Raw genomic sequence first — 22,193 nt, forward strand, 5'->3', positions numbered from 1 at the left:
AGGACAGAGCCCCGAACTGAAGGGCGAATCCCTTCTTTGTTTCTAGCCATCTGCAGCGTCGGATGCCGCCCGCAGCTTTGACCCGTGAAAACTTGAGTAGCCGCCCAGCAACCTGTGCTGAGCCATGGCCAATGCTTCCTACACTGGGCACCAAACCCTTCATCGCTTCTGAGCTGATGCCTCCACCTCCTGCTCGCAGCAGTGAAAAATGTGTTGAGTGTCTAACAGAATACACCATAGAGGAAATTCATACATGGGAAAATCCCCTGCACCCTTCAGCTGCATTACTGGGGGAAGCTGAATGTTCTGCTGTGCTCTGAGGAGGTAAAGTGATGTGCCTCGGAGGAAAAGGCAAACTCGGCTGTCTGATTACTGGAAGCACAAAAATGTACTTAGGCATGTCGTTATCTCTTAATTACTGCTGTCGCATCTGTACAACTGGCGTCATTTAGGTACCTATACATGGAGTTGAACACTTAGCTTTGGATGCCCAGATTTGGAAAGCTGGCCATTGAAGGGACTCGTGTGGTCCTGTTCTCTGTTCCACTCCGAAGCAGATAGCAACGAGGATTCAAGTCACTGAGCATGCTAAGGCACCAATCATGACATTTTGAAGCCCCTTCCTGGCCATACTGCTACTTCTGTTCCTCTCTCCTCACTACAGCATGTACCTAATTTACCACGGGGTACTGTACATCTCCTCGTTCCCAGGCACCTTCTGCTTTTCTGTTGTAAGGTTCAGTCTGGGAGGGTTTGGATCAGTGCTGAGTGTGTCAAGGTTTTAATTCCTTGCCAGAATTTCGCAGCAGAAAGGGTTAGTGCTCTAGGCTGGGAAACAGTGTGAAGCTGGTGAGGGACAGGGATGGATGGCAGGGATGGATGGCAGCTTGAGGAATGTGGGTGGCTCTGTAGCCAAGAAGGACTTGGGAACATTGCCTTACCCACCTTGGTGCCTTTCAGTGGAAGAGGGATTTATTTAGAACAAGAACATGTACAACTTCCTCCTTCTCCTTTTATCATCAAAAAATGGCTGCAAACCTCCCCTTCCACCAGCCCCATTTTCTGGTTTGAAATATGGTATAAATACTTTTATTGCCCAACAAGATGAGTAGATATTATTTTTTCTTCCTCCTACCCCCCTGCCCCTTTCTTTTTCTCCGCAGCATTCCAAAGCTTCAGTTACACTAGAGGTAAACCTTCAAGGGAGCAGCAACACAGGAATTTTCAACAAGCCCCTTACACAGCAACCTCTGAGGCAAAATACTGGGCTGGAAAATTGTTTACAAAAAATCTATTTATCTTGCTAAATTAATATTTTAAAATTTTTGTATAAACTTCCTCCATTTTTAAATCTTCCTTTTTCTAGATTTAAAGTGTTGGAATAATGACTGTCAGCATCATTGCCTCCTGATGATCATAAGCAAGAAATGCCACATTAGGAACAAGTACACCCAGATAAACAAGACAGTACAAAGGCATTTCTTGAACCTTATGTGTCCTTTCCAACTTGAGATATTCTATGATTCTATGATTCTAAATCACCATCTATGATTCTATGATTCTTGTCTCATGTTTCTTTTCTATTTAATATTGGCAGTGCTGGTCCTTCTGGACAGCAGAAGCCGGCTGCATTGCAGCAGGGGAACTCCTCCAGAACTACACGAGGAACTATACAGAGTTTGTGGGCTGCAATTTGGTGGTGCACACAGTGAGATGAGATGCACAAGGTTTCTAGCTCTGCCCCTGCACTTTCAGTGTAGCAGCACCTTCTACAGTATATGAAGGGTTTGGCTGGAGGACTACATCTGTGAGTCTGTGAACTTTTCCCCAGGTGCTCAAGAAGTTGGAAGGCTGAGGAAGATGTTACTGTCCAGAGACATGCAACGTGCACTGTGCAATAATCAAATGAGTTGATCTTCATGGTCCCTTCTTGTCTTAAAATCTGTGATCTACTCATTTTCGGAAAAGACAACCCTTGAGGAGAAAGAAGCGTATCACAGTTAAATCCTCATATTCCACACAAGCAAAGCATAAGGACGAATGTGGAACTTCCTTTTCAGAGTGTAGTGTCTGGCATTGTAGGCTTAGGAGGAGATCCTTCATAAGGACCTTTTGGCCGGTATTTTGCACTGCACTGGACATCTCCTGCCAAGAATATTGCATGAACAGAAACTGCCAAGCTGTTCCTTCTCTGCTGCCATATGTCATAGCTATTAAAAGTTGTGGCCTTGATAGTTTACCAAATGTAAGTGTGTGAATGGATCAAGTCCTATTGCTCTTTGCTTATCCAGAGCACAGGAGGAGAGGACATGATCAGGATAATTTCCTGAGCACAGCAAAAATTAAGCCATGTTCCTGGCTGAATGACCAACAGGATTCTTTAAATATTTTACCAGTCACTGTAAAAATAGCACATGGAATCAATGAACCCAGTACAGTAGCTCCTACAAAACCATCCACAGAGTGAGAAAATCATCACACAAAAGTTTACTCTTGTGATCTTTTTTGGCAGCAGCTCTTACTTACCATTTTCAACATTTGCCAGTCGATGCAGAAGCGGTAACCACACTAGACACTGTGGCGGGGGATCAGACATGAGAGTATCCAAGAAAGTGTTTAATGTGACTTTTTTCTGCTCAAACAAGCAAACAAACATGCACAAAGAAACAGTAATTAGACATATCAAAATGATTTTATCTTGTCCTTACAGAAACACTTGGGAACAAGTTTCAGACACTGTTTGCTTGTAGACCTGGTTTACTAAAAAGAAGAAGTGATACTAGCAAAGATTTTCTGGACTATTTTTAGTAGTTACGATGTATACTACTGACGACTAGCAGTCCTTTTCACAAGGCTGGGTTGGAGACACCTAGCTCCCACTCTCTTCAAGACTCTCTTCTGAAGTCATTGCCTGAAGATGCTTTGTGAATAAGGTTGGCATTCAACTCTTCATGTTCTCATGTGTTTTGAGTACCCCGTAATGAGTACAAGTGCAAGCAGGGTATCACCATGTATTACCAATTTTCACGTGAGAAGCCACTGTAGAGAATTACTGATGGTACTCCAACAAAGAAAATGAAAGAAAATAATGACAAGGCAGTATAATTTCAAAACAAATACAGGGTAAGGACAGACCATCACAGGCAATTGTGTTACTGTAATTTAAGAAACTAGGCTTATCTGTTGAGTGATGGCAACTAGTTATGGGTGAGCTCTGATTGTGGGATGTTGTATTTGCACATACTCAGGGACTGGAACTGTTCCTAAACTCTCCATGCCTGTAAGCACTTAAAGACCTATGACCTTTTATCTTTCAAAGAGATTTAAACTCTAAAATATCCCTGTTGGTTTAAAAAATGTAATCTAGGGCCTTAAGTTTCTTAGGCATCTGCAAAAGGTCAGCACAAATCTTAGTTCATTTATTGTTTTCAGACCTAGAGGTGATATTTCAGCCTGAGACATCTCCTCCATACTTGCTCTTTCTTACCTAGTATACTGACTATGTAAGTGTGGACTAAAGTACACAGCTACTGGGTGGTCAAGGACAGAGAGTACTTAACAAGTCAGCAACTGAGCCTCCCTTTACAATAAAATTAAGATGCAAAAATATTGAGCCCTGCTGAGAATGTGTGCGGATATAATTTATAGACATACATATTTAAGTAGCTTCCCCATATCCAAAGGGATTGCTAAATTTTCATATCTGATTGCATAAGCTACTGCTTTAACTTGCTGAAGAACTGTGGTTACCCCATAAGGAAGCAAAACAGCAGCTATGCAGTGATATGTACCATCTCCGTGTGTTGTGGAGTGCTTTTAAGAACTGAGATTTCCAGATGGAGTGTCTGTGCTGCATGTATATACAATTGCCACCAGATGTAAAGAAAATAATTATTTCTCTTATACACTCAGTGTACAATATCTCACTGGAAACCAGTGTTTTCCACTGATCAGTGGAAAACATCTCACTCTCTAACAGTCTCAGGGCTGAAATATTGCAAGATATTGGGAAATATATAAAGGTATTTGTCCCTAAAAGAAGAGAAAATACTTCAGGCTAGCTGTGAAAACAGTCTTGATTCTTTAATGAACAGAAATAGCCAGAACATGAGCTTAAATGTCATTGAAATACTACCTTTTCCCACAATACCTGCAGTATGAAAGTCCAAACAGCTACCACCTGCTTGTTGCATGAATAATCTTCCCACCCATGGAGAGTGCATAACCACTTCCCAAATAGGCTTCCTATGCTATAAGCATCAGCTCAGAGAAAAGGATCTTTCTTTTGGAGATCATGCTGTTTGGCATGGCTTTGCTGACCAATGCCACCAGCAAATGTCTGTGCTGTCCGCAGCAGAACTGAGAACAGGAGAAAAGGCAGAACAAAGTCTAGGAAAAGAAGGGTCCCCCATATGGCAGAGCTGAGTAGCCTTAAGTCTTCCCTCTGCTCTTGAAGGCAGATAAGTTGGCAGCAAACACACAACTGGTCTAAACAAGCAAATAGATGGGGAGACAAGAACAGTTCTTCCACAATGGAATAGGCTTTTGAATGCAGCTGTAATTTAAAACCTGATTTGCACCAAATAAAGCAACTTAGCTTCACTGACAGCTTTATGGCTGAACTCTTCTGGTGGTCACTGATTTTATGGATTAGAGAGAGCAGTGTCCCTTAAAATGACACCAGCAGAGCAATTTCCATACATTTCAAAAGGCATATTTTCCTCCTGCAGTTTTTTTTTCAGCTACCGGGAAGTTGAAACTGAAAGCTGTTTTCTAAATATACGCTACATGCAGATGGAGTCTAGGTTTGTGGAATAACACTTAGCCAAGTGCTAAGAAAATGAAGTTAGTGTCTATCTTTTTAGTTTGGGATAAAAAAAGATAAATAAAGTGTTTTTTATAATAATAACACTTCTTAATACAATACAGTATAACACCGCATTTATCCTACCTATGGGGGAAAGTGGTGGCAATAAAACTCCTTTTTGAGCCACAGATTTGTATTCTGAAACATTAAGTCACTTGCTCTGGTATTTCTGTTCCGTAAATTTGCTGATGAGGAAACACTGTTGTTTCTATTTTGAATAGCCATTCAATCCAGCAGTGGTTCACAGATGGAGGAAAATGCATGGTTTGATCAAGTAGACCAGTACAATGGGGAATAATAAAACATTTTTGCAATAGGAAAAATCCTTTCAGATGCAAACTCAACTGGATTTGACACCATGAGCAGAAGATCATTCCCAGAATTTTTTCTTTCCCTGAAATTGAGGAATCTAAGTATCAGGGAGCTGAAAGGCTTCTGGTAAGCAAAAGCGATCCATACTGGGAACAACAGAGAGAGTGCCAAACTTATTGCAAGGTATCAACTTTTGTTAACGCTAAGTGCAATATGAGAGAGTGAAAGAACTACCTACAGTGTGACTAAGACTGTGAGTATCATTTATCATAGTGTCATAGGGATATGTTGTTTTGAGTCTCATTTCAAAACTGTGGTTCATCCCTAGTGAAGGCATAATGAGAATTACATAAAGTGAATTTAAGTGAAATATTAGACTAGATTTACAAGAGCACTTGGCTGCCTACAGGTGCAAAAGAGCAGCTTTGTAAATCTGCTGTGTACCTACATCAGTCAGAGACCTAACTCTCGTTAGCTTTAAGTGGAGATTGTGAACTAAACCATCTAATGCCTGTTTGGAGACTTTGTTTCTTAAGGTACCTTAGTACGTCTGGTCCACTCATTTGGATGCAATGTCAATGAAAGTGCCATTTCTGACGGCTGCTTAGATAGAAAATGAGGCCTGAACGACATTTTTTCAAGAAAAGAAATTGCTTTTTTCATCTAATAATACCATGTCCAACATGCAAAGCTTGAATGCCCTGTTGCCATGCAGGAGCACTCTTTCATTATTTTAACACAAAAGTACCAAGTCACTTCACTATGTAAATTCTTCAACATAAGATGAAATGCTGTCTTAAGTCTCCCTCTGTGAAACAAGACTAGTTTCACATATGCAAACATTACCATTTAAAATTATTTGGGAGATGATTCAATAAATGGATTTCAACAATGCCTTTCAGTTGACTGGAGTGCCTATTGGTTAGTGATGAAACTGAGGGAAAACAAAAAATGAGACTCTATTTTGCATGAAAATGATACTATTCCTGCTCCATTCAACTTATTTGTTCAACAGTATTCACTTAGCGAATGGAAGGATAAAGAGAAGGCAAATGCCACTTTATATCTAACATTTTCCTGGTTTCAGCATCTTCCCTTACTTTATATTTATGGAATTATACAATGTGGTGTGTGGCAAGAGCCAGAGGAATTATCTTTCTCCATTGGAGAAGGAGACAACCAGCCCCAATTACAGGATCTTTTGAAGTACTAGGTATTAGCTGCAGCCAACGTACTGTACTCAGTGCACCTACATAGTCTGGTGAGTTGTGGACAAATCTCATGTATTTTCTTCAGGATAAATTAATTGCTTTCCTGACCCTATCTCATTGATGTTATCTGTAAGAGACTAGGGATTTTCTAATACCTACTGACTCCCATTTTCAATAAAGGTTTAAGGCAATTTTTTACTCACTTGTAAACTTCTCATGTGTGTACATCATCACTTGGAAAACATATAGTTTGATTTTTTGGTGGGAGTTGAGCTTTGTATGGAGAAGTTAAAGTCTCATATATGCTTACAGCAACAACAACTAAATGGAGTGGAGTATTGCATGTCTTGGGGTATTTATATCACCTAAATGTAAGTATCTAACTTAGGTGCTTAAATTAGGAAGTTAGTCTCCTCAGGCTCCCTAATTTAGGAACCTTAAACTTAATTTAAGATCCTGCTCTGAAACACTTTTTGACTAGGCCTCTCTCTCCTCCATGGTTATATGGGGAACCTATAGAGACTAGTTTCCTATAGATGGCACCCAACCTACATGCCAGAAATTAGCAAAGTGGACCTCCCCTCCACCCAGCCACGCATTTCCTGGACAAATATGCACATATGTGTAAGGAAGGAAGAAAGTCTTGGCCTGCTCAGAGCGGTGATTGAGATCCTGTGTCTAGGATGTTCACTCTTCATTTACCTGTTGCGAGAAACAGGATTTTGCTGATTGCTCAGTATAACCAAATGAAGGCCCTTCGAAAACAGCCGTGGGCAGCTTGAGAACCTCCCGCAGAAACATGTCGTATCTGCCATAAACCATCACTCCACTGGAGTCAGAAATCATTGAGAAAATATCTGAGGGGGGAAAAGACAAGAAAAGGACACAGCAACTTCAGTGTGAGCTACAGATTTGCTCTTAATTCAGTATCATCTGATTTGAACTAAGGAGTACTAAGCAACATGTTCTGCTTATGGAAACATCCACTGCATCTTTAATTATAATCCCACTAAACAGAAAACAGAGAGAATGATTTACATATAAAAAAAGCAGCTGATTTTGATATTAAAATATTTCTGCTTTATTTTTCATTGTGTGTGGTCATTTTTTTAAGAGACGTCTAAGGCATGGCATGAGGCAGTAATTTAATCAGGTAAGAAGGATCTAATTTGACAAGATACGCAACATCAGCTTTTTGCCTACTGCGAGCTTACCATGTCAAATCTAAATCTTGACAATGAGTTCATTAAGTCAGTTATTATTGTTTTGGACACACAAAGCACTGAAGGTCTTTCAAATGCATTACTTTTGACTCTTCTCCCTTTTTTGCTTTTTTGTTCATGTATAAAAATATTGTAAAGTTTTATTTCTCCAGAGATGCATGTTTCTCAGCCTTTACTTTTCCCCTTCTTTAGAAGCTTCCTAAGCTTAGCAGGGGATCCCAGACTAAGGAACATTTATCATTTTTCAGGCTGTCATGTCAGCTGCTTCATTTCCAGGATCCTGGAAGGGATTTTCTGACAACAGGACCCTGGGACTGCTGTCCTGGAAAATCAGCATCGTACTCCAGCCTTCCACTGGATGGACCCTGCTCCTTATTCTTAAAGCAGCCTAAGGAACAGTGTTCAATTTATAATTTAAGTTCAGTCTGCATTTGAGTTTCTACATAGAAATAATATATTAAAAAATGGCACCAAATCTGGAAGACCTGGGACTTCTACTTGTCTACTCTAAACAACAACAGTTTGTAAACTGAATTTTCTTTGGCTGTGGTAGAAGGCTCAGAGGAAACTGAAGGTTAACATTAATCCTTTGGTCAAAAAGTCTGGGAAATGGTGTTTTGGACCTGAGCTACAGATATCATAGCACTAAGTAGAAAGTCTTTCATTGCAGCTGCAAGTAAACTATGCCTTGGCTACTGGGGAACTGGGAATAAATCCTGTGAAATGAGAATCTATTTTCCAAAATAGATGGAATTAGTATGTGCACTATGGGAAGAAATATAAATAGTGCATAAATATATTGTACTTCTAAGTGTGAAAGGAGAGAGATGTTATTAAAAAAAAGTCTGAAGAAATTGTTAAATGATGCTTCATGACGTTGAACATTTGAGGCACCTACCTGTACTCTGAATTCTATCATCCCAAAGGAAAAAAAACAAAAGCCACCAATCAGAACCTCAATATATGCAATTTGGCTTCAAAAATATGAAGTCCAGTGTGAAGTTCAGTCAAACATTTAGTGGGAATTACTTGGAGGTGTATATAGCGCAAATCCCAAACCCAACCATGAAACTATAACTTATCCTAATTCCCTCTTTCCCTACCTGTACTGTTATCTCTCAAAGTACAACAATGATTAAGAGGTAAAAAATGTCACCTAAAAGACTTACATCTTAATTTGTCCATGATTTTTCCTCCACAAAGAGTTGCCAAGGCCATTTTGACAGCAAAAACGGAAATTTTACCATGCCCTTCCCTGTTCAAAAGTAGAAAGTAGACATATTTTATAATATGGACTTCCTTCCATTTAAAATGCGTATCGACATGACATATTGTAAGGCACACTATATGTGGATTCACATATGAAGAAATAATTGAATTTTAAAATCAAAGTTTGTTTTGTGGGAACACATCAGTAGGTTGTTCTGCAAAGATGTCAGAACAGATTTATTATGTATATGAAACTCAGTATTAAACTGTTTATCTCATTACATACATGAAGGTGATGATTATTACTGCTATTTGTGCTACAGTAGCACTGGAAGGCACCTGTCACACTCATGGCCTCCCTGTCCTAAGTGCACTCTGTATCTTCTGTCCCTAGAAGATTGCAAATAAGTGCAAAAATCAACACTGGCAACAAAAGTGAAAAAGCAGAAAAGGACCACCTGATTGCACAAGCTGGGTATTGTACCTGTTAGTAAGTTCTGACAATTGCCTGACAAGTTCTGACAAGTTCTGACAAATGATACATCTGACCCCCATGAACCTTTAAGAAGGAATTTGCTGAAAAATGGGGAATAAACCTGCATCCAGAATGAGCAAAGGACATTTGTTGTCATACGTAGACCAGTCTTGTCCCTGGTTTGTTCAAGTTGAGGCTATGTCTGGCTCTCTATTTTCAACTTAAAACAAATAATGCTATTAAATCCCAAATGCACACAGGTGTATGCCATAGGGGCAAAAAGACGTATTTTTTTCTGTAAATCCAGTCACTTTCAGGTAAAAATAAGACTTTCTTTTTTTTATCCCTGGAAGGATCAGACCATATACTGCACTCTCAGGATGCTGTGTGCACCTTTAGCATGCTGCCAACTCTTCCTTCAACTGTCTTGAAGCATGCAATGGCTTAATTTTATTGCTCCTCTTGCTAGCCTCATTCTCCCTCCACAGTCATGATGGTCCCCAATGATTACCTGACACTATAGAAACCTTGGTACATTCGAGCTGCATGAGTAGTACATGACTTCACACACTGCAAGGCACTCAACTCCTAAAAGACCTATCCCCCCAGTTTAGGCAAAACTACGTTGAGAGTGTTCACAGGAATGGCAGAACAGAGATACTGTAATGTTCAGTCCCTTTCCAAAGATGAGAATGAACATGGCCTCTTAAGTTCACCTCCTTTTTAACGTTCATTTTTTGGGCATCCAAATATTGAAACGTGGTTTTTCTTGAAATTCTCCGAGTCTTACTATAAGGCAGTCAGAGTCCACAGTTGCATTGGAGAAACTTTTGTCTGTCATCCCAAGTCCTTAGCATTACTTAATATCTTCCTGTATGTCTGTTTAATGCCATCAGTGAGAACAGGTTGTCATCATGCTTTAAAAAAGAGACAGTCAGCCAATATTTGTGAGCTTAGCAAAATGGCACCCATGTCTTTCTAAATTCTACTGATAGGGCTCGTGATGGGACCAGATAATAAAGTTTTGTGTCATTTTTTGGAAATGGAGGTTCTGTGACCTTCAGTCTTTACTCTATCAGGGAACATTATGCTTATAAGTGATTTCCTGTTAAAATATACAGAATTACCTCTTACATAAGATAGTCTAACTGTACTGGCAATAGCAATATATAGAAATTGAGCTCTCCATCAATATTTATGAAATTACTCTGTTGATTGTCACTCACAATTTTAATGAAAAAAATTGTGTCTGATCAGAACTAAAAGATAAACTGATTCTGGAAAGACACAGAGTTTGTGACTGTGTCTCTCTCTGCTCACCCCAAGCCGGACTTATACAGTAACATATACGTATATAGTAGACATGAATGGCATACTCATATCAGTACATTAAAGCATGCCACATACTTCAGTGCTTTGTTCATTATTAAGTCACTCAGACTTTACAAAATGAGTCAGTTCCCCAAGCTTGGCTAGCTAATAACCTATACACTTCGGTGAATTGGATTTAGTTCTAGCTCAATGTAACCCATGATTCTAAATATTAATTCTAAATATTCTTTACATACATTTAAAATTCTGCTTTTTGTCAGAAAATCAACCAGAGATGTAGACAAAAAAATTCACTACTTCAGTATTTAAGGAATAAATATTTACTATGTTCTTTAATGCTGTCTTTCGTGCACATTTACTTTTTCATGGCATTGTGTTCTCTTTGAATCGCATCATAAGATTAAAATCACAGTATAGGAATTTCCAGTCTTCTGTATTTCTGTCCTTTGTTGGCTGGATTCTAATTTGTGTAAACCAGGACCTAGCACTGCTGCAGCTATGGCTGAGAATTTGTCAATTTTGTATTCTTTTTGTGAATGCTACCCTTTAGAACTTTTGGAATTTTTTTTTCTGCACTGTTTCATCAGGAGGTTTTCATCTGCCTTTAAAAGAGTTGTTATACTTAAGAAAAATAAATGCTAAGTGGAAGCAATGGCATTATTAAGAAGCAATGGAAGAATTAGAGGAAAAAATAAAGCCCATGTGGAAGTGCTTCAGATTTAGATTATTTTTCCCAGTATGGTTTAGTTACATTTACTAACAGGATTATACTCTTGAATGGCAGACACATATCAACTCGCCTTCAGCTTTCCACCCCAGAGCCATCAGCTCTTCCCATACTCAAATGGTTATGGGACAGAGGAACAGAGAAAGAAAAGATTTCATTTATCTCTTCAGCCTCTCAGTTTGAGTTGATTAGTTTTGACACTGTATTTTGTATCAGTCATTTGTATTCATAAAAGTATCACTAGAGCCAGTATAAATTCAATTTGCCCTCCAAATATATATGTGTGTGCGTGTGTGTGTGCATATACACACATGCATATATATGTGACTGATGAACGGACAGGCTAATGGGGTCTAAGACTTGCCAATATAATTTGGATCCAGAAGTGCCCTAAGCTATGTCTAAGCACTACAGATGCCCTTGACTGGCAGCACTGGGGCCTTGCAGTGTTTGCTGCGTAAAAGCAAATGCTGAAGCAGTGGCTCACAGCAGCATGAAGATCTCTATTGAAGTCAGTGCTCCCTGAAAGAAGCTTTAGTCTGGCTAATGCAAAGACATATAAACTTTACTAGGGGAAACAGGAGAGGACAGAAAATATTTTGATTTTATATAGCACCTCTCTTATTGAGGTTACTCTTCAGATCCCTACAGAAAAGCACCATAAATGATGGCAAAGGCAAACCTTGAAGCTGATATGCACTTAGGAACAACACAGGATGGAGTACTTCGGAAATGGAATGATGGCCAGGGCTTAAGGTTATCTCCTGCTGCTTGGGGAAAAAAGGGCAAAAAATAATACACGCTTTTAGACACCAGAGCAGAGCAGAAGGTTTCCTCTTCAAATGTGTGGCTGTAGAGAGAGACAGCTTCTCCCCAGAGCAAGGAAGCCCCACAGACAGCTTGATAAAATCCACACGCCATACAAGGCTAAGTCCAGCTCCAGGGCCTGAGTTTGTCTTTCGGGTCAGCAAGGAGAGCGGTACCAAATGGATGACACTGACATTTGTCAGGATCTCTAGCAATACTCATCCTGAGACAGCCATATGGTGGGGAAAGCTATAAAGAAATAACATCACATCTTTAGAAATAGCAAATGTGTCCCATGAAATGGGCATTGAGAAAATATTATTTTTCTCATTAGCTAGGGATGAAGTGGTGCTCCCCCAACGCTTTACGTTACCTTTTCCAAAAGTAACGAAATTTCTTTGGTTACTTGGGGGCCTCCTACTGTCCACCTTAACCAGGGCAGCCAATTCTGAAATGTCAGAAGCTGTAATTACAAATTCCCATTTTCACAAACAGGCTTCAGAAAGGAAATTTTATTGGAATCAAGCAAATTCATTTAGCAAAATGCATAATGACCAAATCTCTGAAATGCATTTTTTGGCTGGACTTCCTTCATTAAAGCTAGCTGTCCTGTATGGCTTTCAATAATTAGCCAAGGTGAAGAAGAGAGGGAATTAAACACTTTACAGCTCTGAATAGATGGATGAGCAAGAAGTTATACCTCCAAAACAGATACTGAACATCTTTATGTATTGAACCTGGTATGATTCAAATGTGCATTTGATTAAACAAGGACATGAAAGTTTACTCTTTTCTTTGTAGAAGTCAAGCCCCTCCAGCCAGATTGGGTCTGTTTCATAGCCCAGAGCTCACAGCTCCATTTGTAGGACAGGTATGTCAAGGGACAGGGAAAAATCAGCTATTTTCTTGTCAGTTAAACTTTGCAGCAGGAATAGCTGTATTGTAATACTGAGTCAGTGCTGAAGATGATCCTGCACAGAATATTTTACAGTCTGTTTAAAAAGAGTCTTTTTGGGAACGGCTCGATTGAATGAGGCTGACATTCCACCTAGCTGCCTAGGCTTTGACACCGGCCTGGGATGAATTTTTCAGAGAGGTTTGAACTTGTCATCTTTTTATATAGTACTGGTATGTCAGTGAAGGAAGTATGCTATTATTTCATAAAGCCAGTTAATCACCTTAGACCTTGAAGCAGAAGGTATTGCGCAATTTTAACGTGCAGTTAAAAATGCAAATCAGGCATGTTTTTGTCCAGGGTTTTTAAAGTCTGACTGCCTCATTCTGCTCACTGGCTTTGGTTTATTGGGGTCCTCTACCACATGATGCTGACTTTCACACACTAAGGGCAAATTAATTGAAGCAGCATTTCTGTTTGTGAATTCTGATTTTATTGACTTGCAGTTTTATAAGTTTGCACTTTAGTTTTGGTTTAGCATGAAGGAGCATCACACTCAGCATCACGTGAAATCTTATACATTATAATTTTTCCCCACTTTTTCGTCCCTTCAGGGTTGAGCAGCAGGGAAATATAATTATCTGTAGGCCTAATGAATCCCCAAGGCCGTGAAAAAATCATATAAAAACTGGGATGAAAGTTCAGCACAGGCAGTGGGCAAGCTGGCCCACATGCCATAGCATTGCACCGAGGTTCCTCTTAAGTTTTGCTAGCCAGGTTCTAGCTCCTGAGGAGACATCTGTATTGCAGGCCTAGGGAAATACTCCCTGCCAGAGGGCAGAGAAACCTGCCAGGTTTTCAGCAGGCTATAAACGAAGGAAGAAGCTGTGTTTAAAGCTTGGAGGATCTTCAGCCAGCACAGTACACGTGGGGCAGTATATATTAACTAGAACTAAATAAATGAGACAGTGGTAGGCTTATTAGATTTTAAATCACACATTAACTTGTCCCTTGTGGTCCTTTCATATATGCTAAGTTGCAGACTCCATTTCTCCACTTTCTTTCATTGCATTTCAAATGGGACACGAGAAACTGCACAACCTTTTCTGGACCTGCCCACAGTACAGCAGGAGCAGCCATTGCTCTGCGTAGCCACAGACACCAAAAACATCCACGATCACTTAGAACAGCCTTCTCATTTATACTGAAGAGCTATTTGGTTTTGGTCTACTGTTTTGGTCTTAGAAAGCTGTTCTGGGTTTTTTAGGGTTTTGGGTTTTTTTTGGTTGTATTCTGCATTCATAGAATCAAATGCGATCACATTAACATTCATTAATAAACATGAAAAATAATTCCTCAGTAGCCACCTAGAAATTTGGATAGCATTTCTGCAGGCCAACTGTTTCCTTAAAACACAAGGCTAAGAAATAGAGGAGTGAACCCAGATCAAAGATAACAGGATTATTTTAGGGGTGACTGTTGTGATTTCAGTCTGATTCATGTACCTAGTAAACCCCCTTTTTTCATCAGAGAAGACTGCAGGCAATTTAGTTTAACTGTCTAGTTTCTATAAATGGGGGGAGAATGAGAAATAGACTTCATCCCGCCTCGCAGTTCCACCCCTGTTCCCCCTATATGCAATGCACTGCTTTCCTCTGAGCATGGGACCACAAGAAAAGACTTTGCTCCTCCTTCTACTGACTTGTAGCCTTCAGAAGAGAAGGACCTTTCTGCTGCACTGCAGGGGACAAGAGGGAAGGGAGCAACATGGGAAGCAGAGACATCAGCTCTGGTTAGACCCCAGCAGCTCTCACACCACCCCTGTTGCATGTAGAGCCACCTCCCCCCTTCTGTTTCCCAGAAACAGGGAAATCTGGACCACCAGTGATTGCTAAACCAACACCCGACCCAAAACTTCAATAATCTGAACCATACTAAAGGGTAGGGCACATTTTGAGAATCAGATGCTTAAACTATGTCTATATCTGTGATAGGTGTCCAAACTCCCATTACAGTAAAAGGACATCTAGTTGGCACCCATCTCCGTGAAGCCTGAACTTAGATATCTCAGACTGCACCCGAACCTCATCCCAGATGTTTGGTGCATTTAAAATGGGGTGATAGGCAGCCAGTCCCCATCTCAGACCCCAGAGCTGGGAGCCTCTTCCTGGGGGTCCTTTGGGTGTCTCTGTCCTGGGAAGTGCATCCTGAGCACCCTGCTCGGAGGCAGCACGACAGAGTTGCTGCTTAGCGAATGGAGTGAGGGTCAAATCCTCCTCACCCCTGGGAGGGCCTGACGGGAGCCCAGAAACAGGTCACAACCCACAGCACATGGGATGTTTTCAGGGAAAGCAAAACCTTACCCCTTTAAGCACATTCTCTGTTTCCCTACAGGGGAGTAAATTCCTCTCCTCCATTTTGCTGCAAGTAGCCTTGATGTCTAGTCGAGATCTTTACCCCTTTACAGTGAGCTACAAACCAAGCACGTTATCGCAGGTCTTGCTTCCACAGTCCTGGGTCTTTCCCTGTGTTTACCAGCCAGGAAGCAGTTTGCTCGCAGCATGCAGCAATACATGCATCTGGCCATTTTCATCGTCCTTTAGTGTTCTTGTCACAGCCACAATGGTATAAATTAAAATGCCTGCTCCTTCTTTTATTGCCCTTGAGGGGAGAAAAATATTCCTGAAGGCTACGGTTACACAACAGATTGGCTTCTTTTTCTTCCCCTTGGAGTGGCCGGAGGGGAGGTTGGGTGCAGCCTCGTGATGTGGAACGTCTACTTTTTCTCCCCGTTGCCATGGTGACTGAGCCGCCGGCTGGTCTGGCTCCAAAAGGTGCTCGATGACACCCAGCACCGGGGCCCTCAAGCGAGAGGACGGGAAAGAGGGAGGGGGAGAGGGGCAGCATCCTTATTTTAATGTGTCATGGACAGTGTTTTCAGCTGGGGAATTTTCAAAATATAAGCCATAAAGAGGCAATAGGGCATCTGCATCTGTCAGACTTAACCACTGTTCTCCAAAAATCCAGTTTTGAGGATTGCAAATATTGCAATACAGATTGATGACTATGTATTCAGAAACTGTAATATGTATACACAGTATACTCATTAAGGTAAGTGGCTTGCTCTATCTCAAACTTGTCCTTTCTGTAATACGGGTCCCATGCAGTAATAAACAACATGAATTTCATCACCTCCAGGTCTTTATCCTATTTCTGTCATGGTCTCAAAATCATGCTGCACTGGCATGAGCCAGAAAAAAAAATTGCTTACAGCTGCAAGAACTTGCAGGAAAATGAGCTCTTTCAAAATAATGAGCTATTAACCCATGGCACTGCTGCAGAGGCATTGCAGTGGTGTCAGCCACTGGTGTGTCAATAAATAACAAGGCAAATTAGAAGTGGATGTAAATTTGTTTCTGTAGATAATTCTTCTTTGAGATAAACTGGAACAAGTCTGAGTAACTGGATGAAAACACAGTTGTGCTGAATTTGGCTCAACAGAAAGGAAAGCAGAGGTCCTTAATTTAGGTTCTCTCCCTGGTTAGCACTATTCACATGCTCATTATTTGGGTCACAATTTAGCTCATTCAATTGTTTTCCAAAGATATTTCCGGAGCAAGTAAAATCCTTTCACCACTCGGGAGAGGAGGGAAGAAAGGCAGACTTACGGATCAAAGGCTGCTAGCAAGAAGTTGAGCAGTAAGCTGATGGATTGCTCCACGTTGATCTGGTGCGTCGTTGGCATCCGTTTGTTGAGCTGGTAGAAGATAGTTGAAATCACAGCTTCCAGGCGAGCCACGTTCAATTCGATGTTGGGATCCAGGTTGTTCAGTGCATTTTCCCGCAAGGCTTCTATCACGTTCCAGATGTCCACCAGGTGCACTAGGGGACAGGACAGAGAGAGTCACCAGGACATGCGCTCCTGAAAGCAACTGAGGAAAAAAGTCACCTCATCCCACAGGGTGGGAAGTAACACAATCACACAGGACACGCTTCATGGATCATTAAACAAATGCATGTATTTTCCATCACTGAGAACTTAACTTGGTGGAGGAATGAGCAAATAAAACTCGAATCCGTTAATAAGCAAACAATATCTTGATATTATTAATTGTAACGCATACGTCAGCTCAGGAAATCATTCCTCATTGTATAAAGTATTCAAGTAAAAATCTGTATTTTACGGAAATCACTGGAAGGTAAACATATGCTAATTGTTTTTCTGAACCATGCCTCTGTGAATACCCATTCAGAAAATACTCTTAGATATTAATTTGCATAGCAGATGGGTTTTCAGAAGATCCTACGAATATTAAGTGCTTAACACGTACTGACATTTTGAAAATTCTTTTCAGCAATTTGTATGGAAAGCAAAATATTTTACAGAAACAGAATTGCAATTAAGTCAGGGTAGACAAGCTACGTTTAAACAAAGACCACGTAAGGAAGTGATCCCAAAGTCATATTTCGTGTCTTCTAAATATATTTGCCAAACGATTTGTTAAATCTCTCTTTGATAAAGTCCCGGCCTAAGCTGAATTTCATGGGGGCTGTTTTTACCTACAAGGTCAGCTTAAAGGACAATCTCTGCTCACCCTTCATATTGTACCCAAACAGAAATCTTGTTTGCATAGCACTTTTATTGTGGCAGTATGATCGGCTTGCCACAGACTGGCATTTCCAGAGCGGCAGATCATGCCAAAAATAAAAAAACCCTACACTCATTCAAAATTTGGATTTAGTTCAAACCTGAACTCAAAGAATCATCCCTTTTTTATCTTAAGTATTACCTACTCTCCTACTAAACTGTCAATAAGAAACAAATAATGAGGTTCAGGGTGCAAATTCTCTTTTTTTTTTACCAGAGAAACTACTGTATAATTCTTATTACTTAGCATGGTGATATGGCTTATGACATATCAAGATCCATCTGTATCTGGAAGGAGATGCATTTTTTTGTGGATAGCGAAATTTAATTCTAATCCTTATAATTATATTTTTACTTGCTTGGTTTGCAGGTGCTGTCTCAGACTGCAATGTGACATGATGGTCTGATGGCAGGGAAATGTTAGCTGATACTAGATAGATAAATGAAACCAGATATACTGTCATTTTACTTCATCTAGAGTTTTTCTCTATGACTGGGTTTCTTTTCTTCTACCTCAGGACAAAATAATCTCTTAACACCTAAGCATGTGTAAGCCCAAGGAGGAAGATACACCGTACAGGTGAGTGGCAACAGCAGCAGCAGCTATTTCAGGCACTATACAAGGCACTTTTCCACTTCTTCTGGCTGTTCCCTAGCAAATAATTGGGAAAAACTGAAAGATGCCATTCCATCGTGACACCTAAATAATTATTTGGCCTTTGTATGAAAAGGGAACTTCTATAGGTGACCTTGTATTGCTGGCAGGTTGTCTTCAGAGTGTTGTTCTGAATTAAGCCGGGGGGTGGAGCATACAACCTCTCTGAACTCTTCCTTTTTTGTCTTCTAGCTGGGGGAAGAGCACCTTCCCCGTAAAAAATCTGCCATAGGTCTCAGATCCTTTTAATGCAGCCATTCCCATTCCCATACAACCAGTTTTCACTGTCAAGTTGCTACAGAGGTAATCTGGGTAAATGGGAGATGAACTGTCTCCAGGAAGATTGCCTTCACAGAGCAACTGACTCTTTCTGGGCAGCTTCTCCACATGGCTCAGAGGCCAGAGTAGGCAGAGAATGGAAGAAGTCACCAGAAAGCAGGCCATCGTCTGGTCCAGGACAGAAGGGTTAATGAGCGTTTCCCACTCTGGGTCACCATTGTAAGGCAGCCAAGGAAGAAATGCAGAGCAATATGCCAGAAGATGCAGCAACAGGCTGGACATGTATTTTGTGACCTCCTTCAGAAGGGAAGGGCAGGTAGAAAGCAGAAGGTTAAGTGTGATGTTTCTCTCAAGGTCTAGCTGTCGCTGGCCATGAGGGCTGTCTCTGGTAATTCAGACCAAGTAGATGAAGGAGAAGGTGCTTCCACCAGCAGTTTCACCAGGCTGGCTTCTGGGTGCGAGGGTATGTGTGCAAACTGTCGAACCTGAACTGTAGCTACACTAACAAGATAACAATGTGAGAAACTACCAGGCATAACAAATAGCAAAAAGGGAGTGATGCATATGCAGATGGCTAACCTTCACTCGAGGCTACACTAACAAGACAGCAACCTGAGAAACAGCACAAACAGGGGTACTAGCTTAACGGCGCTGCTGCCCAAGGCAGAAATTACTAGGGCAACCCTATGACAAATACTGGATAAGGATGTAAAATCAGCAGCATTGAAGCTAGTGGGAAAAGAATAAACAGGGACAGGCTGTTTATTTGGGAGTGCATGAGCATGGTAGAGGAAAAAGCATGGGGGTGGAAAAGGGGAATATAAAGGGTAACAAATCATGTCACCAGAGCTGCTTGTGGGTACCTCTTAAGCAGCCCCACACCTGATCAGCGCAGAGGAACGAACACAGCAATAAGCCCGTTGTTTTGACCATACGTGTATCTAGTTTACTTCTTCAGTCGTGGGGAACTGTGATGGTTTCCCTAGCATCAATAAAAGGACATCCAGGGAGGATGAACCAGACATCCGGACTCCCTAACAGTGAGAATTTCACACAGCAATTTAACTTTAATTGCTATAGCCTAGTAGTGGAAAACTCTTGAATAAGAGTTTTCTTGAATAAGAAAACTCTTGAATTCCACTTTTTCTTGAATAAGAAAACTCTTGAATAAAAGCATGGAGGAAAACAGCTGGCACAAGGAATGAGGCTGAAATGGGGCTTGGTGTCTTTATTCTTCACATGATCCAGTACTGATACTATGTGGTTGTCATATTTTCATGTTTGTTTTTTTTTTTTCTTTTCCCACTGATATTATATTTTTCATAACATAGTCATATCCAGAGTTAGTTTTGATGATGGTCCTGGGAAAGGAAATATCCAGAGGCTAGCAGATGTGGGACTAATAACATGAGTACACTAACACATCTGAGAGAAAAATATTGGTTTTAGTGTTAACTCTAACCTGAAAGCCTCATAAGCTATCCTGATATTCATTGGTATGCCAGAAAGGTAGGGCACAAGACTAAGAAAATGACTTATTGGAAATTACACAGCAGAAACAGTCCCCCACCCACCATAAAATATTAGTCTCAAGGAACTGCTGTGCATTTGTACTATAAATAATTTTACTTGGGTTTTTTTTTCAGAAACACTTTGGTTCCACTTGAAGCTGAATAAACAACAATCCTACTGAACCATTTTATTTTGCATTTTATTCATGAATTTCAAATCTCTCTACAGAGGCTGGAAAGTAATACTTCCTGGAGGAGGAAATGGAAGATGGACAAGAGCCAGACTTTTTAACAAGATCTGCTAATTTTGAAAATATCTGTTGAAATGTCTGGCTCAAAATCACAAGGAGAGTTTGTTAGACTGTTGTACAGAGGACTGAAGTCTCCGGCCAAGTCAGTTGTTATGGACAAGAATTCACCCACCTAAATTTAAATGTCAAAAAGTAGGTGTCTACTGTCAGCTGGTGATCAAGGTTCGCTCTAATGTCAGTGGAAGAAAAAGGCACCTTAAAGCAGCTGTCTGGAGACAGGTGGGATGAACAGTGCTTGGAAGGTGCCCATATTTCTTTATTGACCACAGACAAAGCCTAAAGCGACAAGTTTACATGAGACATGTAACCTGAGAGCTGGTAAAGTTAACTGAGATGAATCCCACACCTTGCTCTTTAAACATTAAGAAAAGATATCTTTTCTGTTCTGACTACTACATGGCCTAGAATAATTCAGGTTTTACATAAAATATGAATAATAAATACTTTAATCTGTATGAACAGCTACCAGATCGTGTCATAGTCACAGCCTCTTCCACTACATTGCTTAACCTTGCGCAGATTACATCTGGGTATAGTGCCCTACAGATCACTTCGAATCCTGCTTTTTTTAAGTTTACTCACATAGTAAGCAAACCATTACATATTATATCATGCTGCCAAGTCAACCTATCAACATTGGGAAAAGGCAGAGAAAAACACAGGCCTCTGCAAGCTCTACTCTATTAATTTGTACTATTAGAAATTTATGCCTGCAGCTAATATGGTATCTGTAGTCTTTTCAATGTAATGACAGAATGTCAACCTTGCACACTTTGCATAAGCTTACATTCCTCTCATTTTAATTTTTACCCTCTCTGCTACCCATTTTCTATAATATCTGCTATGCCCATTTATTTATTTATCCATCCCTGAGATTCTTCTAATCTCACTGAAGAAGGCCTGTCTCCTTACTTTGTTTGCACAACATGTAGTACAATGAAACCCGAATCTGATTTCTACATACTACTATGACACTAACAAGAAGAGTTTGCAGTGTAACGAACAGCTTACAGATGCAGGAGAGCTTTCTCTCTCCTAAAATCTGCCTTAAATTCCCTCAACAAAGGCAAACTCTACAAGTTTGTTTTTAACTTCCCGTTGCTGTTGCTGCTTTTGTTGCCTTACCCACATTTCCCTCTGAGAAGGGAATTATCCCTCAACATGAGAAAGATGCCCTTTCTGAAATGGATATTTAAAGCTATAGAAATCTGCCAGTTGGTTCTTCAGTGTCAGCAGAGGATCACTAGGCAGCAGGAGTAAAAGCTGCTTGTATCTAGCACCTGTGTGGTAGAAGGCAATCCAAAATCATGCAGCCCAGGCAATCTTCAGGGACCCTTCAGAAAGGCCTTGCACTCTGTGAACAGCATAGCTATCCAGGTGTAGAAGATCTCCCTCATTTGCCTGATGTCTGAAAAAAACGTAGATGATTTCCACCAGCAATTGTTAAACTTTACATTTCCCTTCAGATTTTCCGTTAAGTGATTTGTAAAGTCACAGCTAAGCTAAACATCTGCATTATTAGATCTTCTATGGCAAACACTGTCTGCTAATTTAACTTTTATGAGATTAAGTAATATTTAAACACTGACATAGAGGGTTTCATATTTGCACACATTCCGTAACAGAGAGTGATTAGTGAATGTAAATAAAATTCAGTATCCGGACAGAAGTGGGACGACGCAGATGAGCAGCATTACAGATGGCTGCCATTCACTCCACAGCAATCATTAC

At 40.5% G+C, this 22,193-nt stretch overlaps 1 protein-coding gene across 16 annotated transcripts in view; it reads right to left on the bottom strand.

Moving 5' to 3' along the window:
* DTNA (dystrobrevin alpha) overlaps positions 1-22,193 on the bottom strand; it is a 230,448-nt gene that overhangs the window by 52,407 nt on the left and 155,848 nt on the right. For all 16 annotated transcript variants that reach the window (XM_072852538.1, XM_072852536.1, XM_072852534.1 and 13 more), the window contains 4 exons: positions 16,727-16,940; positions 8,783-8,868; positions 7,093-7,247; positions 2,527-2,632 (listed from right to left, as the gene is read on the bottom strand). In XM_072852538.1, coding sequence (XP_072708639.1) covers positions 2,527-2,632; positions 7,093-7,247; positions 8,783-8,868; positions 16,727-16,940 — 561 coding nt within the window. The remainder of the gene's footprint in view (positions 1-2,526; positions 2,633-7,092; positions 7,248-8,782; positions 8,869-16,726; positions 16,941-22,193) is intronic.

Source organism: Ciconia boyciana, chromosome 2 (genome assembly GCF_034638445.1).
Source record: "Ciconia boyciana chromosome 2, ASM3463844v1, whole genome shotgun sequence".
NCBI classification, from domain to species: Eukaryota; Metazoa; Chordata; class Aves; order Ciconiiformes; family Ciconiidae; genus Ciconia; species Ciconia boyciana.